This window comes from Phoca vitulina, unplaced genomic scaffold (assembly GCF_004348235.1).
Source record: "Phoca vitulina isolate PV1807 unplaced genomic scaffold, GSC_HSeal_1.0 scaffold5, whole genome shotgun sequence".
Lineage (NCBI taxonomy): Eukaryota > Metazoa > Chordata > Mammalia > Carnivora > Phocidae > Phoca > Phoca vitulina.
Window position 1 is genome coordinate 76288127 of NW_022589708.1, and position 22163 is coordinate 76310289.

Consider the following 22163-nt stretch of genomic DNA (forward strand, 5'->3'; position numbering starts at 1 on the left):
CCAGATTCTGGGTCTTCAGCTTTCTGGGATGTCTTAAAAAGTGCTTGCTACTTTGAAACTCAGATTCAGTACTTGGAATATATTTTATTGTTTTTTGATATTAAAATGTACACAGAAAACCTTGTCTGGCGGCCAATGGGCTAGTTGATCTAGTTGGAGTTCCCATTTTTTTTTTCCTATACTTAAAAAAAAAAAGGTTCACAATCCCTTATATACAACCCTGGGATCCAAATGTATTTCAGTATTTGGATTTTAGAAGTTAATACAAACATTCCCATCCAGGTTGGTAGCACTCTTAAACACGATATTTCTGCCATGAAACCTATGAATACTCACCCTAACTGGAATACATAGGCCTGATAAATAACCTCACCTAAATTCCCGTCAGATCTCGCCACCAGTAGTTTGCAGCAGACATATATGGAGGGTGTGCCTATTTTTAGAGCTTTTTAGATTTTGAAATTCAGGGTAAGGAATTTTTGATGTGAACTAACTTGAATTTTATTATTTTATGCTTTCCCACTATTTCCCTTTTCTTATTAAAAGGAAAGTGGAAACAGCCTGTGTGGGGAGTAGCTGTTCCTGAGTAGCACACGGTCTAGCAAGGATTTGGAACAGGCTTTCCTGCATTCCAGAGCAGGTTGTGTGCTGCCAGATGAGCAAGGGAGAAAAGCATCCCCCGTGAGCTGGTGGAACTGTTCATAGCATCTGCCAGGAAACTCAGGGAGAACCTGTGCAGCCCAGGTAGTTTAGAAAGCAGTGGGGAATGCGACTCTTGATTTCTGGGTTGTGAGTTTGAGCCCCACGCCGGGCATAGAGATTACTTAAAAGACACTGGGGAGGGTATGTGCTATGGTGAGCGCTGTGAATTGTGTAAGACTGATGAATCACAGACCTGTACCTCTGAAACAAATAATACATTATATATTAATAAAAATAATTTAAAAAAACAAAAAAATTAAAAATAAATATAAAAGAATGAATGAATAAAAAAATAAAAAGCAGTGGGGAGTTGGTTGGGGGTGGGGTGAGAGTGCTGAGAGCCCAAGGATGACCTTGTCAAAATGTTCAAGTAGTGTTTAATAAAGAGCAGTTGTTCATGGGTCTGATGGTCTGATGTGCGGGTGTGGAATTCTCTTCCTTGGCGCCAGTCAACATCTTCCGTACTTCACATGTTCTGTAGCTCTCAAGGATAAAATTTGTAGTGCTGGTAGAAAAGAGCAATTATAGAAGATTTTAATTAGTTCTGTATTCATCAGGGTTCTACCAGAGAAAGAACCAGGAGGAGACGTCCAGAAACAGATGGAGAGATCTGTTTCTGGGAAGTGACCGGTGACCGTGGGGGTGGCACCGGCGGCCGCCACAGGCTGCGCACACTCGGCCGGGGCTGAAGCTGCAGACTGCCCATGGAATGTCCTCACACTTTGGCTCCCAAAGGCTTTTTCCGTTCTCTTGTTTGATCAAATATGGCTTAAAGTAGTGCCATTCATTCATTCATTTGAAAATGGCCCCCGGGCACCGTGTGCAGGCATTCTGTCAGGTGTTGGGGACGTGAAGGTGCACACTCCATCCCGGAAGTGAAGCTGTGCTATCTATTCAGTTAAGAATGGATTTTGACTTAGCGGTGCCCTTAGATCCTCTTGTTGCGCCTGCATGTTTACTCCCGATACAAAAGCTTATTTGGTTTTGAAACAACAGCAAATCTGAAATGGAATTTAAAATAGGGCAAAATGCTAAAGCTGAGTAGGAATTGATGTGTTAAATCAGGGAAGGAAGGGACAAAAAACTAGAGAGACACCACCTAACAGCCTTACTGTGAGGGGCTCTGCCTTTCAGAAGTGCTTCTGCTCTCCTTCACTGATCCCCAAGCAGTGGAGATTGACCTGTGGCTGGACTTGGGGGGAAGGACCCGAACACATGTAGCTCAACCCTTCCTTTTACTTTGAATTTGGCTGCCTTCAGAACAAGGAGCATCTGTCCACCCTCTTCCATGTGGTGAGCTATGGGAGTCAGGGGCCCACAGTTCTCCCTGGGACGGGAGAGGTTCCTGTGATATTCGGGTCTTAGGGCAGTCCATTTTGCTGCAAATCAAACTTTTTTGCTATTAAAGCTGACATTTTGATCTTCATCATTCTGACTTGTGCCTACTCAGCTGGTTTGGAAGTTGAAAAAGAAATAAGGGCTATTTTTTGAGGTCACTCAAATATCAACACTTAATAGTCTACAATCAGTATATTTACTGAGTATTAGTGTACATAGGTCATTAGGTATGTTCATTAGGTATGTTCATAATCATGACCTTGGACTTTTAATGAAAATTTAAATTACATTGCATAACGTGTTTAAAAAGACAGGTTTATGTAATATATTTTATAATACAGCCTATCTAAAAGTTTTGATTCTAACCAGAAATAAATTCCTTATCATTCTGGAGAATGCAGCTATCTGCAACAACTTCTTTCATGATGATTCCAAATAACAAAGGAGAAAAAAAATCTAATTTACGTCTTTGATTTAAAGGGTTTTATCCTCAATAATTTCTCCTTGATTCTTTTTCTTGACCTTGTGTCAACCAAGCTTGAAGACATTTGTTTTGCACGAACATGGAGCAAGAGAGTAAATATGACCAAACAAAGGCAGTGTTACTTACTAGGACAGTAGGAATGCTGTAGCAAGAAAGCAAACATTTATTTAAGAAATCAGGACTTAACTAAATGGAAAAGTGAATACCAATTTATAACCTAAAAACACCCACCCCCCTGTGAAATTTTAGGTGCATTATATTTAGAGTCGAGTTTGTTCTTAACTGCTCAGGACACACCTAATTTTTTTTTGTAATTTCAAGTGTTTATGCACATAACAGTTTGAAAATCCAGGATTTGTTATAAGCGGGCTATGCTGTTAAATGACCCTGTTAAAACAGCATGAGAAATCAAGAGTTCACTCTTCCACTTTCTCTCAGTTCTGAGACCGCAGAAAATGAATCTGAACTCGTGTTTACAGTTATAAATCCTATAAATAGAAAGTTGCAATGCTCTTGGTCCTACCACATCTTGTGCTACTTGGAGATCCTAATTATAACAACTGGTAAAACACCCAAGCCAAACCAAACCAAACTCACCAGTCTTTGTGATGACTGGCACTTTATAAAGTCAGTGAGTGGCTTACACAGGCTAGCCTGTTTTCATAGGTTCAGTGTGTCCTATTTGACTTACATAGCAACACATACGACCAGTTGGTATTAAACCTACTTTCAAAAATGAAGAGAGTGATTCTATGAAGTAACATCAAGTCTGTTACTTTGTGTAAGAGGTAAATGCACAGGCTGGGCCGTTATGAGTCCCACCACCTACTAGCTGTTTGATCCTGGTGGACTTTGGTTTCTTCACTTGTCAAAGAATATCATCCCATCTACACAATTCTCACGTAGGCTGGTGTTTGGATGGAATGAAACAACATACCAGAGATTTTCGAAATGAAAACAGCTGTTCACATGTAGGGTCACATTTCAGTTTAATTTCACTAGCTACCGCCTGACCTTCTGACTTGTCCTAGCTGAACCTTTTTTAATTACCAGTAACTTGGGGGAAAATATTACCTCAAAGCGCTGTTGTGGGGATTAAAGAAAGGAAGACAAATTGAAGTTTGTGAAAAATGTAGGTTGATTTTTATTGCTTATAACTGTATATAAAGGAAACATGATTAGTTTTGTATAATTTATTCCTTTGACTACATACTGAAAATCAGATCAACCCAAGTCCCCTCAAAACCTGAAGATTTCTTGTGAAACCTGACACACTTTGCATTAAAATGAGAGAACTTGTGGGTTGGAGTGATATAGTGGAAACACCACATAGAACTTTGGGGGCATTTTAGTATTGACCAATGCTACTTTTATGGGGAGTTAGATAGTCACGTTGAATAGCATAAATTAATTCCACACAGCAATTCAATATTCCATTGTAGATTGATTTTCTACAAGAAAGAAAAAGAAAAGTCACAATGGCTTTGATGAAAATAAACCTAGTGGAATAAAGACTTTCTTTTTTGTTGCTATCGCTAGACTTTTGTGTCTAATATGTGCACACCATTTCTGAGATCATGGATTTTCATCAGAACACCTTCACTGGTACATTTTTCTGAGTTCCTTTTGAAAGTGTGCCCTCCTACTTCCTATCCACCATCCACCAGGATGTCAAGCTGCTTGGTGTGAAGGCTTGAGGTCGGCATCTGTAAAGCTCAATGAAATGAGGCAGGTGCTCCGTGGAAGATGCAGGTGGTTTAGAGACAGATGTGACTGTTTTCGTGGCATGTGGTACCCACGCCAGCCACAGACAGATAAAGCTTCCCATCTGGACACACACAGATTTCATAGAGTCTTTGTGAGCTGCCGGCAGCACCCCGAGTCCCCTGAACCAACTTGGGTAAACACACAGTTTCAGCATCAAGCACAAGCTGTTTGGGAGAAAACGAGAGATGAAGTGGTAAAGGAGAATGGACATGATAGTGTGAAACTCATATCTCAAAATGCTCCAAACAGATTAGTTTCTTCTCTGCATAGAAAATGAAATAGGCACCTTAAGACACTATCAGAGTCTTTTAAAGCCTATTTCTATTTTCCATTCAGGCAGGGGCTTAATAATTCCTTCTCCAAATTGAAGTCTTTTTTTTTTTTTAACCCATTGTGCTAGTTGAGCTAGGAAGATTTATGTGCTATACTAAAAATACATTTCAGAATTATCTGAAAAAAAGTTTTAATTCACATTTATCTTTTTTTTTAATTTTTATTATTTTTTTTATTTTTTTTTTTTAAAGATTTTATTTATTTATTTGAGAGAGAGAGAGAGTGCGAGAGAGCACATGAGAGGGGGGAGGGTCAGAGGGAGAAGCAGACTCCCTGCTGAGCAGGGAGCCCGATGCGGGACTCGATCCGGGGACTCCAGGATCATGACCTGAGCCGAAGGCAGTCGCTTAACCAACTGAGCCACCCAGGCGCCCTAATTCACATTTATCTTGTGACCTATTTTGACTTTATGCTAAATCACCTTCTCTACCCCATTAGGATAAAGTACAAGCTGCAGAAATAAATTCATCTTAATAATTTTTACCTGTGAATGTTGGAATTTCTGCTCATTTTGTTTTCCTATGAGAGGCAATTAACTTCATCCTATTAGCTGCCAACCATTTCCCTAACTTCTCTTAGATGTAGAAAAGCAGTAGACACACAGACTAAAAAGCCAACTAAAATTAAATGAAAGCTATTGGGGTTTTTGTTCCTATAACAGCTTAGTTACACTGAAATGTAAACAGATGGCCATTAATTGAGGTTTGGAAATCTTTTTGGGAATGAAGAACTGTCCCACTGAGTAGCCCAATTTTACCCATGCCAGGGCGCTCCTTATTAGAAGGAATTAAAGCACGTCATGGACGGGCATAATGTTGTGCCTTGCAGATAAGTTTGGACTCTTCCTTTATTTTCCATACTCTCATCCATGAACTCTACTCTTTTCTTAAACTGATGCTTGCAGTCTGTACGCCCTCTTGGGAAGCTGACCACTGCCATGGGCAGCAGTGGGTGGAAAAATATTAAAAGCAAAGCTTTACCTTGTGGTCTGGGACACTGTCATAGTAAAAGAAATGAAATATGTATTGTATTTTTTTTTTTTTAAACGCAGAACCTACTTACGCTATTGTCCAGAGCTTTGGGTTCTGTGGCTAGTTGGTTTTCGCTAATGTGCTTTACCTTTTCCTTGTTGGCTTCTTCGCTTTCCTTTCTTATGGTTAATCAGTGACTTTGTTTTCTAGTTATTATTTTTTTATTGCTCTTCCAGAAAACTCTAGTCACTGGCAATCCACATACCCTTTCCTTGCTCACCTTCGTTTATCTTTATAGGAATATATATCTTATGGGAAGCCAGATATCCCCACACTTTGAACTAGCTTCCAGTAATAAGGGACATCAGCTTATGAGTCAGGCTATGTGCTACTATAAAAATGGCACCTTATTCACGGAAATAAGTGAGGCTATTTCAAAATTAAAATTAGCATATTTTTTTCAAGGTAATATATTTTAAGTATGCAGTGACATTATAATTTAGTAATGAGATTCCAAAATGCTTGACTTCCATTTTTGCATTTATCTGCTCTTGGCATCATAACTTCTTCAGTTACAACTTGAAGGGGCTTCACGGGATGTCTTTTATATTCCACTAGCAGCCTGCCATTGGACGGGTCCTGTCCACACTCATGAGCTGCCTCTCATGTCCTCCATTTGCTCCCTCAACCACACCTTCCTCTTAATATCAGATTAATATAATAATTTCAAAATGTTGCCACCCATATTACCACATTGCTTTCTCACAGCACTGTGACATAGTTAAGCAAATATTATTTTCCTTATTTGACAAATGAGAAGACAGGTCCAGGTCTGGAGAGGCCTGTTAGTTTTCCTGAACTCAGATGGGTAATTCATGAATTTATCTAGTACTAGAACAATCAATGTTGAGTAGCAAGTTCTCTACTGCCTCATTATGACTGGCTTATATCAGCGATGTTTTATTTCTGGACTTGAAGTTCCAGATTTTATCCTTATTGTGGTTGACTTTTAAAGCTCTTATTTTTCATATTTAATTTTTGTTTAAACATAATTTGATGTGAGCAAGCATAGGGTTTGAGGCAATAACCAATAATGGTTGTCATTTACAGGTAAGTCCCAGTGACTGCCATATTGAGAGAAGTTGGATCAGTAGGTAATTGAAGAACTGATAGTCTCTATCTGCTCTGAAAGTCATCAGGACATACAACAGGAGCTTCATATACCAAACTCACCATTCCATCACTACTTTGAAAAATGATATCCATTTGAGAAAGAGCCTCAATTTTCCCAGCATGAGCTTTAATATGAACACCCTTTGGGGCATCCATGCTTAGACTCCGTGTGGGGGATTCTAACCTGAAATGAGGGAAAGAAGCAACAAAAAATAGTATTAAAAAAAAGCTACCCCAGGAATCCCTCATTGAATGGCTTTGTGTAGAAAATACAATTAACAAAGCATATAGTATCATGATGTCATTCTTGAATGCTAATATAGTGTACATTCTTTATCGATAAATCCAGAAATAATGTGCAGTAAAGAAATTAACTTCCCATCAATAAGAATCTACAAAATTAGTATCCTCTAAAAACAGATAAAAACATTACACAACTCTACCCCCAACATAGTAGTCTCAGATGGCAGGGTTAAGCACTCTGCATATCACACCAGACGAAAATGCAATTTGTGAATAACTTGGTAAAACTTTGTAGTGAAAACACAAACCTGTCCAGGAAGAAGACAAACTTAAGGGTAAGACATTCATTTGCTACCTCTTCATAAAGTAGAATGTAAGCTTAGTCTTTAGGTTTTGTTTGTATTTATTTATTTTTTAATTTAGGAGGATTACAGGGCACATGTGAAGATTTCTTTTGGGAAAATACTGAACTGTTAGGGTTGGGAAACAGAATGGAGACTGCCCCAGCTGGCTTTGTTTTTGTATAATTTATCAGAATCTCCTTGTGACTAAGTCAAACATAGAGAACCAGGAGTATATGGACCAGAGAAATTCTATTTGCTTCTGCCTGAAAAATACTAAGTTTCCACCAGGTGGCATAACATGATCACTTGAAAGATTTTTCAGCTACTCTAACCCAACCCAACCTGACCCGACCCAACTCAACCCAACCCAGCCCAACCCAACCCAACTCAACCCAACCCAACCCAACTCAACCCAACCCAACCCAATCCAACCCAACCCAACCCAACCCAAGCCAACCCAACTCAACCCAACCCAAATCAACCCAACCCAACCCTACCCAACTCAACTCAACCCAACCCAACCCAACTCAACCCAACCCAACCCAACAATCTGAAAGGCTGATTTGATTGAAATGTTTAAAGATCAATGAAGTGGAACAGGATACCAAACAGTGTGTAATTCTCTCACAGCAGGTAAGATTAAGAGTAGGCATGGGTAGGAGAGAGAAAGCAGAGTGGCTCCAGAGGAAAGAAGTACCTGGGTCATTGATTTGCATTTGAACTGACTGAATATTTATTCAGTAGATGTTTAGCTCAGAGGAATTGCTGCCTTTAATTGGCAAGTTTTTGTCTAACACTATTTGTTACAGAAAACAAAGTTTCATTTTCTTACGTACATCTTAATATGTAAAATTTGATCTGTTGTACATTTTGAAATTTATATTTACTTTGAGTACAAGGAAACACTTAGAAACATTTATAGAACTTGTCAGTCAAATTATGTTAAGCTTAGGTTATGGGGAAACGCTTAGATACATCTAGATGATTTGGTCTGCTGATTGCCTGCCCATTTTGCTAGTTGTCTACATTTTTCCTGCCTGGATTGATAGGAAAAAAGGGGAAAGGGATGGGGAAGGAAAGGAAGGGAGGAAGACATGTAAGCAACTTGTAGAGGTCTGGTCCATTTCAGGCAATCCATTTGTAAATTTGAAGATCCTAGGGAAGGTGAGTTTGTTTCAAAGATCAGTCATCAAACAACAAAATAACCTCAACAGGACTAACTACTAGTTTTAAACCATATTATAATATGGTGCTTCTGGAATAGCAAATTTCTTCCCCTTTGTATCATTTCTAGCCTTGAAGATGAAATATGTCAGTTCAGCACAAGTTGGGACACATTTTATCAAAAAAGGTTGTGATTAGAATGCTCTGAAGTATACATTTTCATGAACACACTGAACAACAGTCAGATATAAAGCAACTCAATTTTTTTCTCTTTTGTTATATTTTAGTTTGCTAGTTAGATATCCAACCCTTTCTTCAAATATGTGAATATATAAATATTTACTCATGACTTATGTGAGGAACAAAAAATTTTGAACAGTGACCCAGAAATATACCAAATAAATAAGCTGTGTGTTTATACACACACACACACACACACACATATATATACATATATATATATGGTATACTTGCCCTTTGCCCATATTCACTTTTGCATTTAGAGAATATAACTAGTCAAGCATGTATGATTGTAATAGTTATTGCTCATGATTTTAAGCTCTTTCAGGCTTACAGTAAGTCTAAATTTTGTAAATAGGATGAGAGACTGGGAAGCATAAATACAAATTGACAAGAAAAGCTGGCCTAGAGGCAGCACTGGCCAAATCATGCAAGGACTAGATTATGTCCACTGTTAGGCCATGCTGACCACTAGACTATGTTAACTGTGTTGGTCTTTAATCTAAAAGTGTGCGGAATAATGTATTTAGTCATTTAACCCTTATTTATTAAGTCCCTATCATGTGCTTTTCTAGATTTGTAGAAAAACAGTAGCAAAAAAGGCAGACAGGCTTCCTGCCCTTAGGAATCTAACATTCAAGAAGCTTAAAGGATGTAAGCAGAGGAATAACAAGATTCCATTTTTGCTTTAAAAATATCACTCTATAGGGGTGCCTGGGTGGCTCAGTCGTTAAGCATCTGCCTTCGGCTCAGATCATGATCCCAGGGTCCTGGGATCGAGCCCCGCATCGGGCTCCCTGCTCTGCGGGAAGCCTGCTTCTCTCTCTCCCACTCCCCCTGCTTGTGTTCCCTCTCTCACTGTGTCTCTCTCTGTCAAATAAATAAATAAAATCTTTAAAAAAAAAAAAAATCACTCTATAAAGACCTGTCAAGACAGATGAACAGATGCAGAGCTCTGCCCTCAGCCCCCAATTACATATAAATGCTGGATAAAATACAATAAAAAACATTAAAACAGATACTAGGCATAAATAACAACAACAAAAACAAACCCAGAAAAACAAAGGGCATTTTCATAGTGCCAGAACAGAAGAAACTCGTAACCAGAGTGATGAGTGGGAGCTGAAATGCTGGAGCCCTTGGAGGTAATGGGCAGATAAATGCCTTGTGGTCTGGTATTTTAAATCTCTACAGGGAAGGAGTTGTGGCCAACTGTGGAGGGCATGGGAAGAGTGTTTGGAAATGGGCTCTGGGCATACAGATGGGAGTTGAAACACAGTACGATAAGAACCCTAAAGCAGGCTGCTCTTTCTGGAATGTGAGCAGGAAGTCTTAAATCATGCACTATTGTAGAAGCCAAATCCACACACTATTCAGGCCTTGTATCAGCCCAACCTGAGAAATACCTGTGAACGCTGGCTTCAGAACAGTGCCCCCTGCAGGACCCTGGCAGAAGTGAGTGGGAAACTGACATTAAAGGCAAATGTTAAAAGAGTCCCGGTGAGAACTGCACCTAGATGAAGGGCCAAAGAGGATGAGCTCTCAGACAGAATTTTCAAACCACATGGGAGAATCTGTCAACATGAGGAACTAGAGATAATAGAGCAGTCAGAAAGGGACTAAGTTTAGAGCATCCAAAGAGATAAATTAACACTCACAGAACAAGCCCAGAATAGAAAAAGAAAGATTTAAAAACCAGGTAAGTAGAAATTAATGAAATAAAAAAATTAAAGTCTTCTGGTAGACTGAATAGTAGACATGCCATATATCAAAAGAGAATAGGACACTGTAATGTAGATTTGGTATTTCTGTGGGAAAACAAGAAATGTAAAATTTGAAATGCACAATTAATGTTTTTAAATGCATAAAATAAAGTACAGAATTTCAAAGGAAACTAATGACTTTTAAATACAAATGTAAACATTACTTAAATGGGTGATATAGCAATTTATGAGCTTACTTGTTAATTAAATAAGATCTGGCCAAAGGGCTTACAACTACTATAATTTCAAAGCAGTAGAGTATGTAATGTATTTTGAGATACTTGCTATAACCTTCATGTGATATTAAAGTATCTCTGGCTTCTACAGATTAAAAAGTCAAAGAAACTGCTAATACTACTGTGGTTTGTTATCTCTCATTTATAGTTGAAGGGATGCTAAATTTCAATTAGAGGTCAGTGAAAATGAAGGATTTTTTTTTTTCACATTCAAAATCATTAACCCACTAAATTCTATTCTTGGACACCCAGGGGATCCACAGACCACAAGTTAAGAACACCTATACTCTAGAGAATGAGAAGACACAGATATAAAGAGGTAATGTTTAATCATTTTCCAAAATTGAAAAATAACGTGAGTTCCTAAAACTGAAGAGGTATATTGATACCCAAGTACAAATTAAGACATATCCAGCACCCAAACACTTTCTGGTAAAACTGCAAAACATTAAGATTATGAGAAGGTCTTAAAAGTATTCAGAATGAAAATCAAATTGCTTATTTACCAAAGACCCAAAAGTAATGAATAATATCTTAAAAATGCCAGTGTAAAATTATTGTCAGTCTAGAAATATATCCCAACTTAGCCATCTTTCAGCTATGAAGGGACTAGACATCTCAGGCCCAGAAGGAAAAGTTTATTGTCTATACAGATCATCACTGAAGAAAGTACTTATAGAAACTAAAACCAGAAGAAATGAGTATTTTGGAAGAAGCAGCGATGGACATTAGAAAAATCAACACAGCGTGTGGGTAAAGCTAAATCTTTATTGCCTGAAAAACATAACCAGAGAGATGAGTAAAAGCAAAGTTGAAACAAAACAACACGCAAACCGAAATTTGGGTGGGAATAACTTTCTAAAATTTTGGTATAATTTGAAAAGAGAATGATAATGACAAACTTAGAAAGTATTAATTTATCTCCATGCATATAAAATATAAAGGATAATCATTAAAAGAATGAAACCAGAACCACTAGAGAGAAATATGGCAGGGAGAATAAGGAGAAGTTTAATAATCGAACCAAAGGTCAGAAAGAAGAAAAAATGAAAAGAAAAAGCACAGTAAATTAAACATGACACCACAGAAATATGTCAAATAAATCAGTGATCATAATAAATATAAGTAGTTAAATTCACCTATTAAAAGTTAGAAACCTTACTGTAGGGGATAAAATCTCAAATCCAGAAATTTAATCCCTAGAGAAACAACTGAAACATAATAATACACCCCACATGAAAAAGCAAATCTGGTTGGATTAAAGACCTAAATATGAAAAATGAAAGTGTTTTTGAAAGAATTCACTTCCTTCGCTAATGCCCAAGCAGTGGTTTCCAATATATCAAAGTTCCTAAGGGTTTATTTTCACTATTCCATTATTGGATGAAACTTTCTTTCATTTTTTTTTTTAAAGATTTTATTTTTTAAGTAATCTCTACACCCAATATAGGGATCGAACTTACAACCCTGAGATCAACAGTCGCATGCTCTATCGACTAAGCCAGCCAAGGTAGTCCCCCCAGCATTTTACTTTCTGTTATTGGATGCAACTTTCAACCCCTCAAACTGTTTTTACTTCTGAATTGACTAAATATACTATATTTTGTTTTGATATTTTATGATTTTTTCTTTTTTCTTGGAACTGCTAGAATTAAGGAAGACCAGCCACACCATAAACTGTTAATTACCATGAGGCACAAATTGCTTTCATTGTTTAAGTAGCTTCAAGATGGTAACCTGTGATAAATGAGAAATAAACACTTGGGATAAGAAATGTGATTATGCAAGCTGAGAGCAATCAATGCTTCATTTGTTAATGGTGCATTTATAGACACTGATTTTTTTTATCAGTGAGTTGTTTGAAAAAACACTGAAACAGAAGGAATTTAATTCACAAGATACCATTTCAGACCATGTATTTATACAAATACATTTGAAAACCATGATTAAATTAGTAATTTCCTAGAGAAATACAGGTGATCAAAATGGAACTTTATTAAACGTACAGGTTTAAAAAGACAAATTGCCGAGCAAGATGGCGGAGGAGTAGGAGACCTGGATTTCGTCTGGTCTCAGGAATTCAGCTGGATAGGGATCAAACCATTCTGAACACCAGGAGATCGAAGAACAGAATAGCAGCAAATCTCTGAACAGAAAAGTGACTACTTTCTGGAAGGTAGGATGTGCGGAGAAGTGAATCTGAGGTGATGTTCGAGGTGATGTTCGGGAGGATAGACGGCGGGGGAGGGGGTCTCCGTCAGCCGCTTCTGGCAAGTGATAGAGCCGCGGAGCACAAAATCGGAACTTTTAGAAGTTGACTCAGCTGAGGGAGGTCGCTCCAGTGGCTAAGCGGGGGGTGGAACCCTCACGGGACAGTGTGGTCTCAGGACCCTCGGGGTCACAGAAAGACCGGGGGTGCCTGAGTGCGGCAGAGCTCCCAGGTATTGGAGCAGGGAAGCCGGCTGCAGAGGCCCGGGCTCTCAGCTCGGGGTTGCCATAAACCGTGATCCGCGGCACAGTCGGGCCACTGCTCCTCCAGCAGGGACCCAACAAGTGTTAGATCCAGGTAGACTCCCCTTCCTCCCCTGGGAGGAGCAGCGCGGGAGCGCACCGCAGGGATCTGCTGGGTTTGGAGACTCCACACGGGGTCGGGTGCCAGAGATAGAAATGCTCAGTCACAGGCTGGGTGGGCACGGAGTGTGGCCGGAGACCAGGGAGACGGGAGTGACTGACTGCTTTTCTCGGCTCACTGAGGAGCGGGGCCCTGAGTTCTCGGCTCCTCTGGGTGGAGATTGGGAGGCCGCCATTTTCACTCTCGGCCTCCAAGGCTGTACAGAAAGCTTGCAGGGAACAAAAGCTCCCTAGAGCAAACCCGAGCAGATTACTTAGCCCGCCCCCGGCAACGGCGGGGCAATTCCACCTCCAGCAAAGACATTTGGGAATCATGGCAACAGGCCTCTCCCCCAGAAGATCAGCAAGAACAGCCAGCCAAGACCAAGTTTACCGATCAGTGAAACAGCAGAACGCCACTGCTAGGGGAATACTGCACATAGAATTCATGGCTTTTTTACCATGATTCTTTAGTCTTTCAAAGTTAGTTTTTTTTTTTAACTGTCTTTTTTTTTTTTTGAATTTTTCTTTTTCCCTTTTTCAACCAACATCTTATCAATCCCTTTTTTAAAAAACATTTTTATTTTTCATTTTTAGAGCCATATTCTATCCCTTCATAGTAGTTACCCTTATTTTTGGCATATATATATAAGTTGTTCTCTCTTTAAAATTTTGAGATAGTTTCTTCTAACAGATCAAAATATACCCTAAATCTCTAGTGTATGGCTTTGTTCTACTCTCCTGCCTGATCACAATCTCTCCCTTTTTTTTTCTTTTTTTTTTAAATCCTTTTCTTTCTTTTTTCAAACAACTTCTTATCAATTCCTTTTATAAAATTTTTTATAATTTTCATCTTTACAGTCATATTCCATCCCTTCATCATATCAACCCTTATTTTTGTACATATATAAGTTTTTCTTTCTTTAAAATTTTGGGAGGCACTTTCTTCTAAAAGACCAAAATACACTCAAATCTAGTGTGTGGCACTGATCTATGCACAAGCCTGATCATATTTGATCATATTCTGTTTTTTTTTTTTGTTTTGTTCTGTTTTTGTTTGTTTTTACCTTTTTCTTTTTCTTTTCTTTTTTTTTCTTTTTCTTTTTCTTTCTTTCCATTTCTTTTCCCCTGGCTTGAGGTCTTTTCTGATTTGTTTAGTATGTATTTTCTGGGGATGTTGTTACCCTGTTAGCATTTTGTTCTCTCATTCATCTATTCTCCTCTGGACAAAATGACAAGATGGAAAAAATCACCTCAACAAAAAGAACAAGAGGTAGTACTGATTGCCAGGGACCTACTCAATATGGACAGTAGTACGATATCCGATCTAGAATTCAGAATCATTACTTTAAAGATACTAGCTGGGCTTGAAAAAAGCATGGAAGTTATTTGAAAAACCCTGTCTGGAGAAATAAAAGAACTAAAATCTAACCAAGTCAAAATCAAAAAGGCTATTAATGAGGTGCAATAAAAAATGGGGGTGCTAACTGCTAGGATAAATGAGGCAGTAGAGAGAATCAGTGATATAGAAGACCAAATGATGGAAAATAAAGAAGCTGAGAAAAAGAGAGATAAACAACTACTGCAGATCAATATACCCTAAATCTCTAGTGTATGGTTTTGAGGGCAGAATTTGAGAGATAAGGGATACGATAAGATGAAACATTAGAATAATTGGGATCCCAGAAGAAGAAGAAAGAGAGAGAGAGGGTCAGAAGGTATATTGGAGCAAATTATAGCAGAGAAATTCCCTAATTTGGGGAAGGAAACAAGCATCAAAATCCAGGAGGCACAGAGAACCCCTCTCAAAATCAATAAAAATAGGTCAACATCCCAACATCTAATAGTAAAACTTATGAGTCTTAGAGACAAAGAGAAAATCCTGAAAGCAGCTCGGGAGAAGATATCTGTAACCTACAATGGCAGAAACATTAGATTGGCAACAGACCTATCCACAGAGACCTGGCAGGCCAGAAAGGACTGGCAGGATATATTCAGAGCACTAAATGAGAAAAATATGCAGCCAAGAATACTATACTCAGCTAGGCTGTCATTGAAAATAGGAGAGATAAAAAACTTCCAGGACAAACAAAAACTAAAGGAATTTGCAAACACGAAACCAGCCCTACAAGAAATCTTGAAAGGGGTCCTCTAAGCAAAGAGAGACCCTAAAAGCAACATAGACCAGAAAGGAACACAGACAGTATACAGTAACAGTCACCTTCCAGGTAATACAATGGCACTAAATTCCTATCTTTCAATAGTTACCCTGAATGTAAATGGGTTAAATGCCCCAATCAAAAGACACAGGCTATCAGATTGGGTTAAAAAACAAGACCCATCAATATGCTGTCTGCAAGAGACCCATTTTAGACCCAAAGACACCCCCAGATTGAAAGTGAGGGGGTGGAAAACCATTTACCATGCTAATGGACACCAAAAGAAAGCCGGGGTGGCAGTCCTTATGTCAGACAAATTAGATTTTAAGCCAAAGACTGTAATAAGAGATGAGGAAGGACACTGTATCCTACTTAAAGGGTCTATCCAACAAGAAGATCTAACAATTGTAAATATCTATGCCCCTAACATGAGAGCGGCCAATTATATAAGGCAATTAATAACAAAAGCAAAGAAACACATCGACAACAATACAATAATAGTGGGGGACTTTAACACCCCCCTCACTGAAATGGACAGATCATCTAAGCAAAAGATCAACAAGGAAATAAAGACTTTAAATGACACACTGGACCAAATGGACTTCACAGACATATTCAGAACATTCCATCCCAAAGCAACAGAATACACATTCTTCTCTAGTGCCCATGGAACATTCTCCAGAATCGATCACATCCTAGGTCACAAATCAGGTCTCAACCGGTATCAAAAGATTGGGATCATTCCCTGCCTATTTTCAGACCACAATGCTTTGAAACTAGAACTCAATCACAAGAGGAAAGTCGGAAAGAACTCAAATACATGGAGGCTAAAGAGCATCCTACTAAAGAATGAATGGGTCAACCAGGAAATTAAAGAAGAATTAAAAAAATTCATGGAAACAAATGAAAATGAAAACACAAGTATTCAAAATCCTTGGGATGCAGCAAAGGCAGTCCTAAGAGGAAAGTATATAGCAATACAAGCCTTTCTCAAGAAACAAGAAAGGTCTCAAGTACACAACCTAACCCTACACCTAAAGGAGCCAGAGGAAAAACAGCAAATAAAGCCTAAACCCAGCAGGAGAAGAGAACTAATGAAGATCAGAGCAGAAATCAATGAAATAGAAACCAAAAGAACAGTAGAACAGATCAACGAAAGTAGGAGCTGGTTCTTTGAAAGAATTAACAAGATTGATAAACCCCTGTCCAGACTTATCAAAAAGAAAAGAGAAATGACCCAAATCAACAAAACCATGAATGAAAGAGGAGAGATCACAACCAACACCAAAGAAATACAAACAATTGTAAGAACATATTATGAGCAACTCTATGCCAGCAAATTAGATAACCTGGAAGAAATGGATGCATTCCTAGAGATGTATCAACTACCAAAACTGAACCAGGAAGAAATAGAAAACCTGAACAGACCTATAACCACTAAGGAAATTGAAGCAGTCATCAAAAATCTCCCAACAAACAAAAGCCCAGGGCCAGATGGCTTCCCAGGGGAATTCTTCCAAACATTTAAAGAAGAATTAATACCCATTCTTCTGAAACTGTTCCAAAAAATAGAAATGGAAGGAAAACTTCCAAACTCATTTTATGAGGCCAGCATTACCTTGATCTCCAAACCAGACAAAGACCCCATCAAAAAGGAGAATTATAGACCAGTATCCTTGATGAACATGGATGCAAAAATTCTCACCAAAATACTAGCCAATAGGATCCAACAGTACATTAAAAGGATTATTCACCATGACCAAGTGGGATTTATCCCTGGGCTGCAAGGTTGGTTCAACATCCGCAAATCAATCAACGTGATACAATACATTAACAAAAGAAAGAACAAGAATCATATGATCCTCTCAATAGATGCAGAAAAAGCATTTGACAAAGTACAGCATCCTTTCTTGATCAAAACTCTTCAGAGTATAGGGATAGAGGGTACATACCTCAATATCATAAAAGCTATCTAAAAAATCCATAGCGAATATCATTCTCAATGGGGGAAAACCTGAGAGCTTTCCCCCTAAGGTCAGGAATGCGGCAGGGATGTCCACTATCACCACTGCTATTCAACATAGTACTAGAAGTCCTAGCCACAGCAATCAGACAACAAAAAGAAATCAAAGGCATCCAAATCGGCAAAGAAGAAGTCAAACACTCACTCTCTGCAGATGATATGATACTTTACGTGGAAAACCCAAAAGACTCCACCCCAAAACTGCTAGATCTCATACAGGAATTCAGTAAAGTGGTAGGATATAAAATTAATGCACAGAAATCAGTGGCATTCCTATACACCAACAACAAGAAAGAAGAAAGATAAATTAAGGAGTCGATCCCATTTACAATTGCACCCAAAACCATAAGATACCTAGGAATAAATCTAACCAAAGAGCCAAAGGATCTGTACTCAGAAAACTATAAAATACTCATGAAAGACATTGAGGAAGACACAAAGAAATGGAAAAACGTTCCATGCTCATGGATTGGAAGAACAAATATTGTGAAGATGTCAATGCTACCTAGAGCAATCTACACATTCAATGCAATCCCCATTAAAATAGCACCCACTTTTTTAAAAAAAATGGAAAAAATAATCCTAAAATTTGTATGGAAACAGAAAGGACCCCACATAGCCAGAGGAATGTTGAAAAAGAAAAGCAAAGCTGGCGGCATCACAATTCTGGACTTCCAGCTCTATTACAAAGCTGTCATCATCAAGACAGTATGGTACTGGCACAAAAACAGACACATAGATCAATGGAACAGAATAGAGAGCCCAGGAATGGACCCTCAACTCGATGGTCAACTAATCTTTGACAAAGCAGGAAAGAATGTCCAATGGAAAAAAGACAGTCTCTTCAACAAATGGTGTTGGGAAAATTGGACAGCCACATGCAGAAGAATGAAACTGGACCAGTTCCTTACACCACACACAAAAATAGACTCCAAATGGTTGAAAGACCTAAATGTGAGACAGGAGTCCATCAACATCCTAAAGGAGAACACAGGCAGCAACCTCTTCGACCTCAGCCACAGCAACTTCTTCCTAGAAACATCACCAAAGGCAAGGGGAGCAAGGGCAAAAATGAACTATTGGGACTTCATCAAGATAAAAAGCTTTTGCACAGCAAAAGAAACAGTCAACAAAACCAAAAGACAACTGACAGAATGGGAGAAGATATTTGCAAATGACATATCAGATAAAGGGCTAGTATCCAAAATCTATAAAGAACTTATCAAAGTCAACACCCAAAGAACAAAGAATCCAATCAAGAAATGGGCAGAAGACATGAACAGACATTTTTCCAAAGAAGACATCCAAATGGCCAGCAGAGACATGAAAAAGTGCTCAACATCGCTCGGCATCAGGGAAATCCAAATCAAAACCTCAATGAGACACCACCCCACACCAGTCAGAATGGCTAAAATTAACAAGTCAGGAAATGACAGATGCTGGCGGGGATGCGGATAAAGGGGAACCCTCCTACACTGTTGGTGGGAATGTAAACTGGTGCAGCCACTCTGGAAAACAGTGTGGAGGTTCCTCAAAAAGTTGAAAATAGAGCTACCATACAACCCAGCAATTGCATTACTGGGTATTTACCCCAAAGGTACAAATGTAGGGATCCGAAGGGGTACGTGCACCCCAATGTTTATAGCAGCAATGTCCACAATAGCTAATCTGTGGAAAGAGCCAAGATGTCCATCGAGAGATGAATGGATAAAGAAGATGTGGTATATATATATATACAATGGAATATTATGCAGCCATCAAAAAGAATGAGATCTTGCCATTTGCAATGACGTGGATGAAACTGGAGGGTATTATGCTGAGCGAAATAAGTCAAACAGAGAAAGACATGTATCTTATGACCTCACTGATATGAGGAATTCTTAATCTCAGGAATCAAACTGAGGGTTGCTGGAGTGGGGGGTGTGGTGGGAAGGATGGGGTGACTGGGTGATAGACACTGGGGAGGGTATCTGCTCTGGTAAGCGCTGTGAATTGTGCAAGACTGTTGAATCTCAGATCTGTACCTCTGAAACAAATAATGCAATATATGTTAAAAAAAAAAAAAGAAAATAGCAGGAGGGGAATAATGAAGGGGGGAAATCAGAGAGGGAGACGAACCATGAGATCTGATGGACTCTGAAAAACAAACTGAGGGTTCTAGAGGGGAGGGGGGGTGGGAGGATTGGTTAACCTGGTGATGGGTATTAAAGAGGGCACATTCTGCATGGAGCACTGGGTGTTGTGCACAAACAATGAATCATGGAACACTACATCTAAAACTAATGATGTAATGTATGGTGATTAACATAACAATAAAAAAATAAAAAAAAAAGAAAACATACAAACAGACCCACATGCATAGGGAAATTTAATACATGATAATGGTTGTATTTCAAATTGTAGTGACAAAGGTAGATTTTCTAATTATCTAATTGTTGGCACCTCTGTTTGGCTGATTGGAAAAGAGAAAATTAGACGCAGACCTCACACCTTATACTTCACACAAGAATAACCTCTAAATGCATTAGGGATCTACAATGTATTTTGATATAGAAGGGAAAGCCAAACCACAATGGGGCTGACAAATTCCTCTTTCTGTAAGTAAAGTTTAAAATTCAGATTTAATGAAATAAAAGATTAATAATTTTGAGTATATAAACATTAAAAATTAATAGAAAAATGTTAATAGGAAAAATGTTAATATTCAGAATATATAGTATATTTTTAATCACTATAAATGTGTTTTAAAAAGTAATTAAAGAAGCAAAGAAGATGGAGTCAATTCCAGAAGCAGCAGCCTTAATAACAGAATAAAAATATGAAAGATGCTTAACCACACTAGTCGCCAGGGAAATGAAATGTAAAATAACATAAGATCACACTGATCAGCACGAAAAAGGTCATAAAGTCTGACAGTGCGAAATGCTGGTAAAAGGTGAGGAAAGAGACTCTCAAACCACTCATGGAATTATAAATCAGCACAAAGCACTTGGAGAGGCACACTGGCCAAGTCTGGCTAAGTTCAATACGTTCACTTCTGAAACCCACACTTTGTGAAACTTGGTAGAATAGCCAGCCCAGAGCAGTGCTCTTCAAGGCTGTCCTAAAAGAGTGAAAAACTAGGTGCCCATTACCCATTTTTAAATTAACATTGTGTTTTACATAAATTTAAGTATTTGCAAAATATACCATTTCTGCGGCCTTATAAACACTGTCATTTTGAAAGAAGACTCATCACTTTACAGTGTATTTGATGGAATCTAAAAAATCATAGAGAGTTGATACCCATCAACTTTGGGTTATGACCCAGTATGTTAAAAATTTTTTGCTTAAATTGTCCAGCTTTGATTGGGAACTTTTTTGTTTTGTTTTGTTGGTTTTGTTTTTTTTGTTTTTGATTTGGAACTTTTTGATTGGGAACTCTTTCATTTGGTTCCTGTGTCCTTTTGATGATGTACCCTTGTTGTTTCGATTTTTGAGCGCATCTTATTCACTGGTGCTACAAAATGCTCCAAATTTATCTTTTACATTCACTGCCCCAGTCCTAGAATGAGCCATTTCTCTGAAGAATCCTGATTCCTTTTATTGCAGAATGGTATGAGAAACCAAGTACTGGTTGCCACTGATTTTATTTTAATTACTTGATCTCTCATTTCTAGAATTTCTATTTTGTTATTTTCCAAATCTGCCATCTTCATACGACTTTTCCTCATCTTTATATTCAATTTTTTTCTTCTTTGAGCATTTTATTCATGTCTGTTTTAAAATCTCTCACTTTGCTCTACTACTTAGAGTTTTAGGGGGTAGTTGTAGTGGCTGCTGATTTTTTATCTTTTCATTATTATTATTATTATTATTGTAGTAAGCTCATTTTTAGCAAGGATTGTTTTCCATAGATGTTTTTATGTCATGGGTAATGGGATATTTCTTTGCTGTAGTTTGACTTTAGTGTAGTTAACATTAATTTTCCAGCTTTGAGCTCTTATACAATGAGGTAGTGTGGATTTAGTCCTCTGATCTTGGCTGAGCAAAGGCCTATCGTTCATGATTTCTTGTGGGTAACCCAACTCATGGCCCAAGATGGGTTTGCAGCATCTTTAGACTACTAGGCAAATTGTTTCAAATATCTTTCATGGGGGCCAGTGTTTACAGGGTATCTCAGTCTGGGCATTACACACACACACACACACACACACACAGAGCTATGCCTTAGTATCACAGTCCCATAATATACTAAAGTCCCAGCTCCCAATCTCTATGACATCCTGATATCTCCATGAATACCCTGGCTTTAGATTTCACTCTGCTCTGACAATGAATTTCCTCTTTGTTACTGGGACCTAAGAATGAGTTTGTCTTGGTTTCTAGTTGAGCAGTATTTACAAGTATTTGAGCAATATTTATAAGTATATAATATGTATGATATATACTTATAAATATAAGTATACAATATATATTATATACTTATGATATATCCATAATATTATAAGTATACTTATAAATATTATTAGTATACAATATATACTTATAAATATTTATTCATTTGCTTATGTATGTATGTATGTATGTTTTATTTATTCATAAGTAAACTGGTATTTACAAGTGTTTGAAAC

At 38.1% G+C, this 22163-nt stretch overlaps 1 protein-coding gene across 3 annotated transcripts in view; it reads right to left on the bottom strand.

Annotated features, from left to right (window-relative positions):
• Positions 1-2334: 2334 nt before the first annotated feature.
• Positions 2335-22163, bottom strand: part of SGCG (sarcoglycan gamma) — a 130044-nt gene continuing 110215 nt past the window's right edge. For all 3 annotated transcript variants that reach the window (XM_032403349.1, XM_032403350.1, XM_032403351.1), the window contains exons 7-8: positions 6829-6952; positions 2335-4455 (exon numbers count right to left, since the gene is read on the bottom strand). In XM_032403349.1, coding sequence (XP_032259240.1) covers positions 4282-4455; positions 6829-6952 — 298 coding nt within the window. In that variant the 3' untranslated portion in view covers positions 2335-4281. The remainder of the gene's footprint in view (positions 4456-6828; positions 6953-22163) is intronic.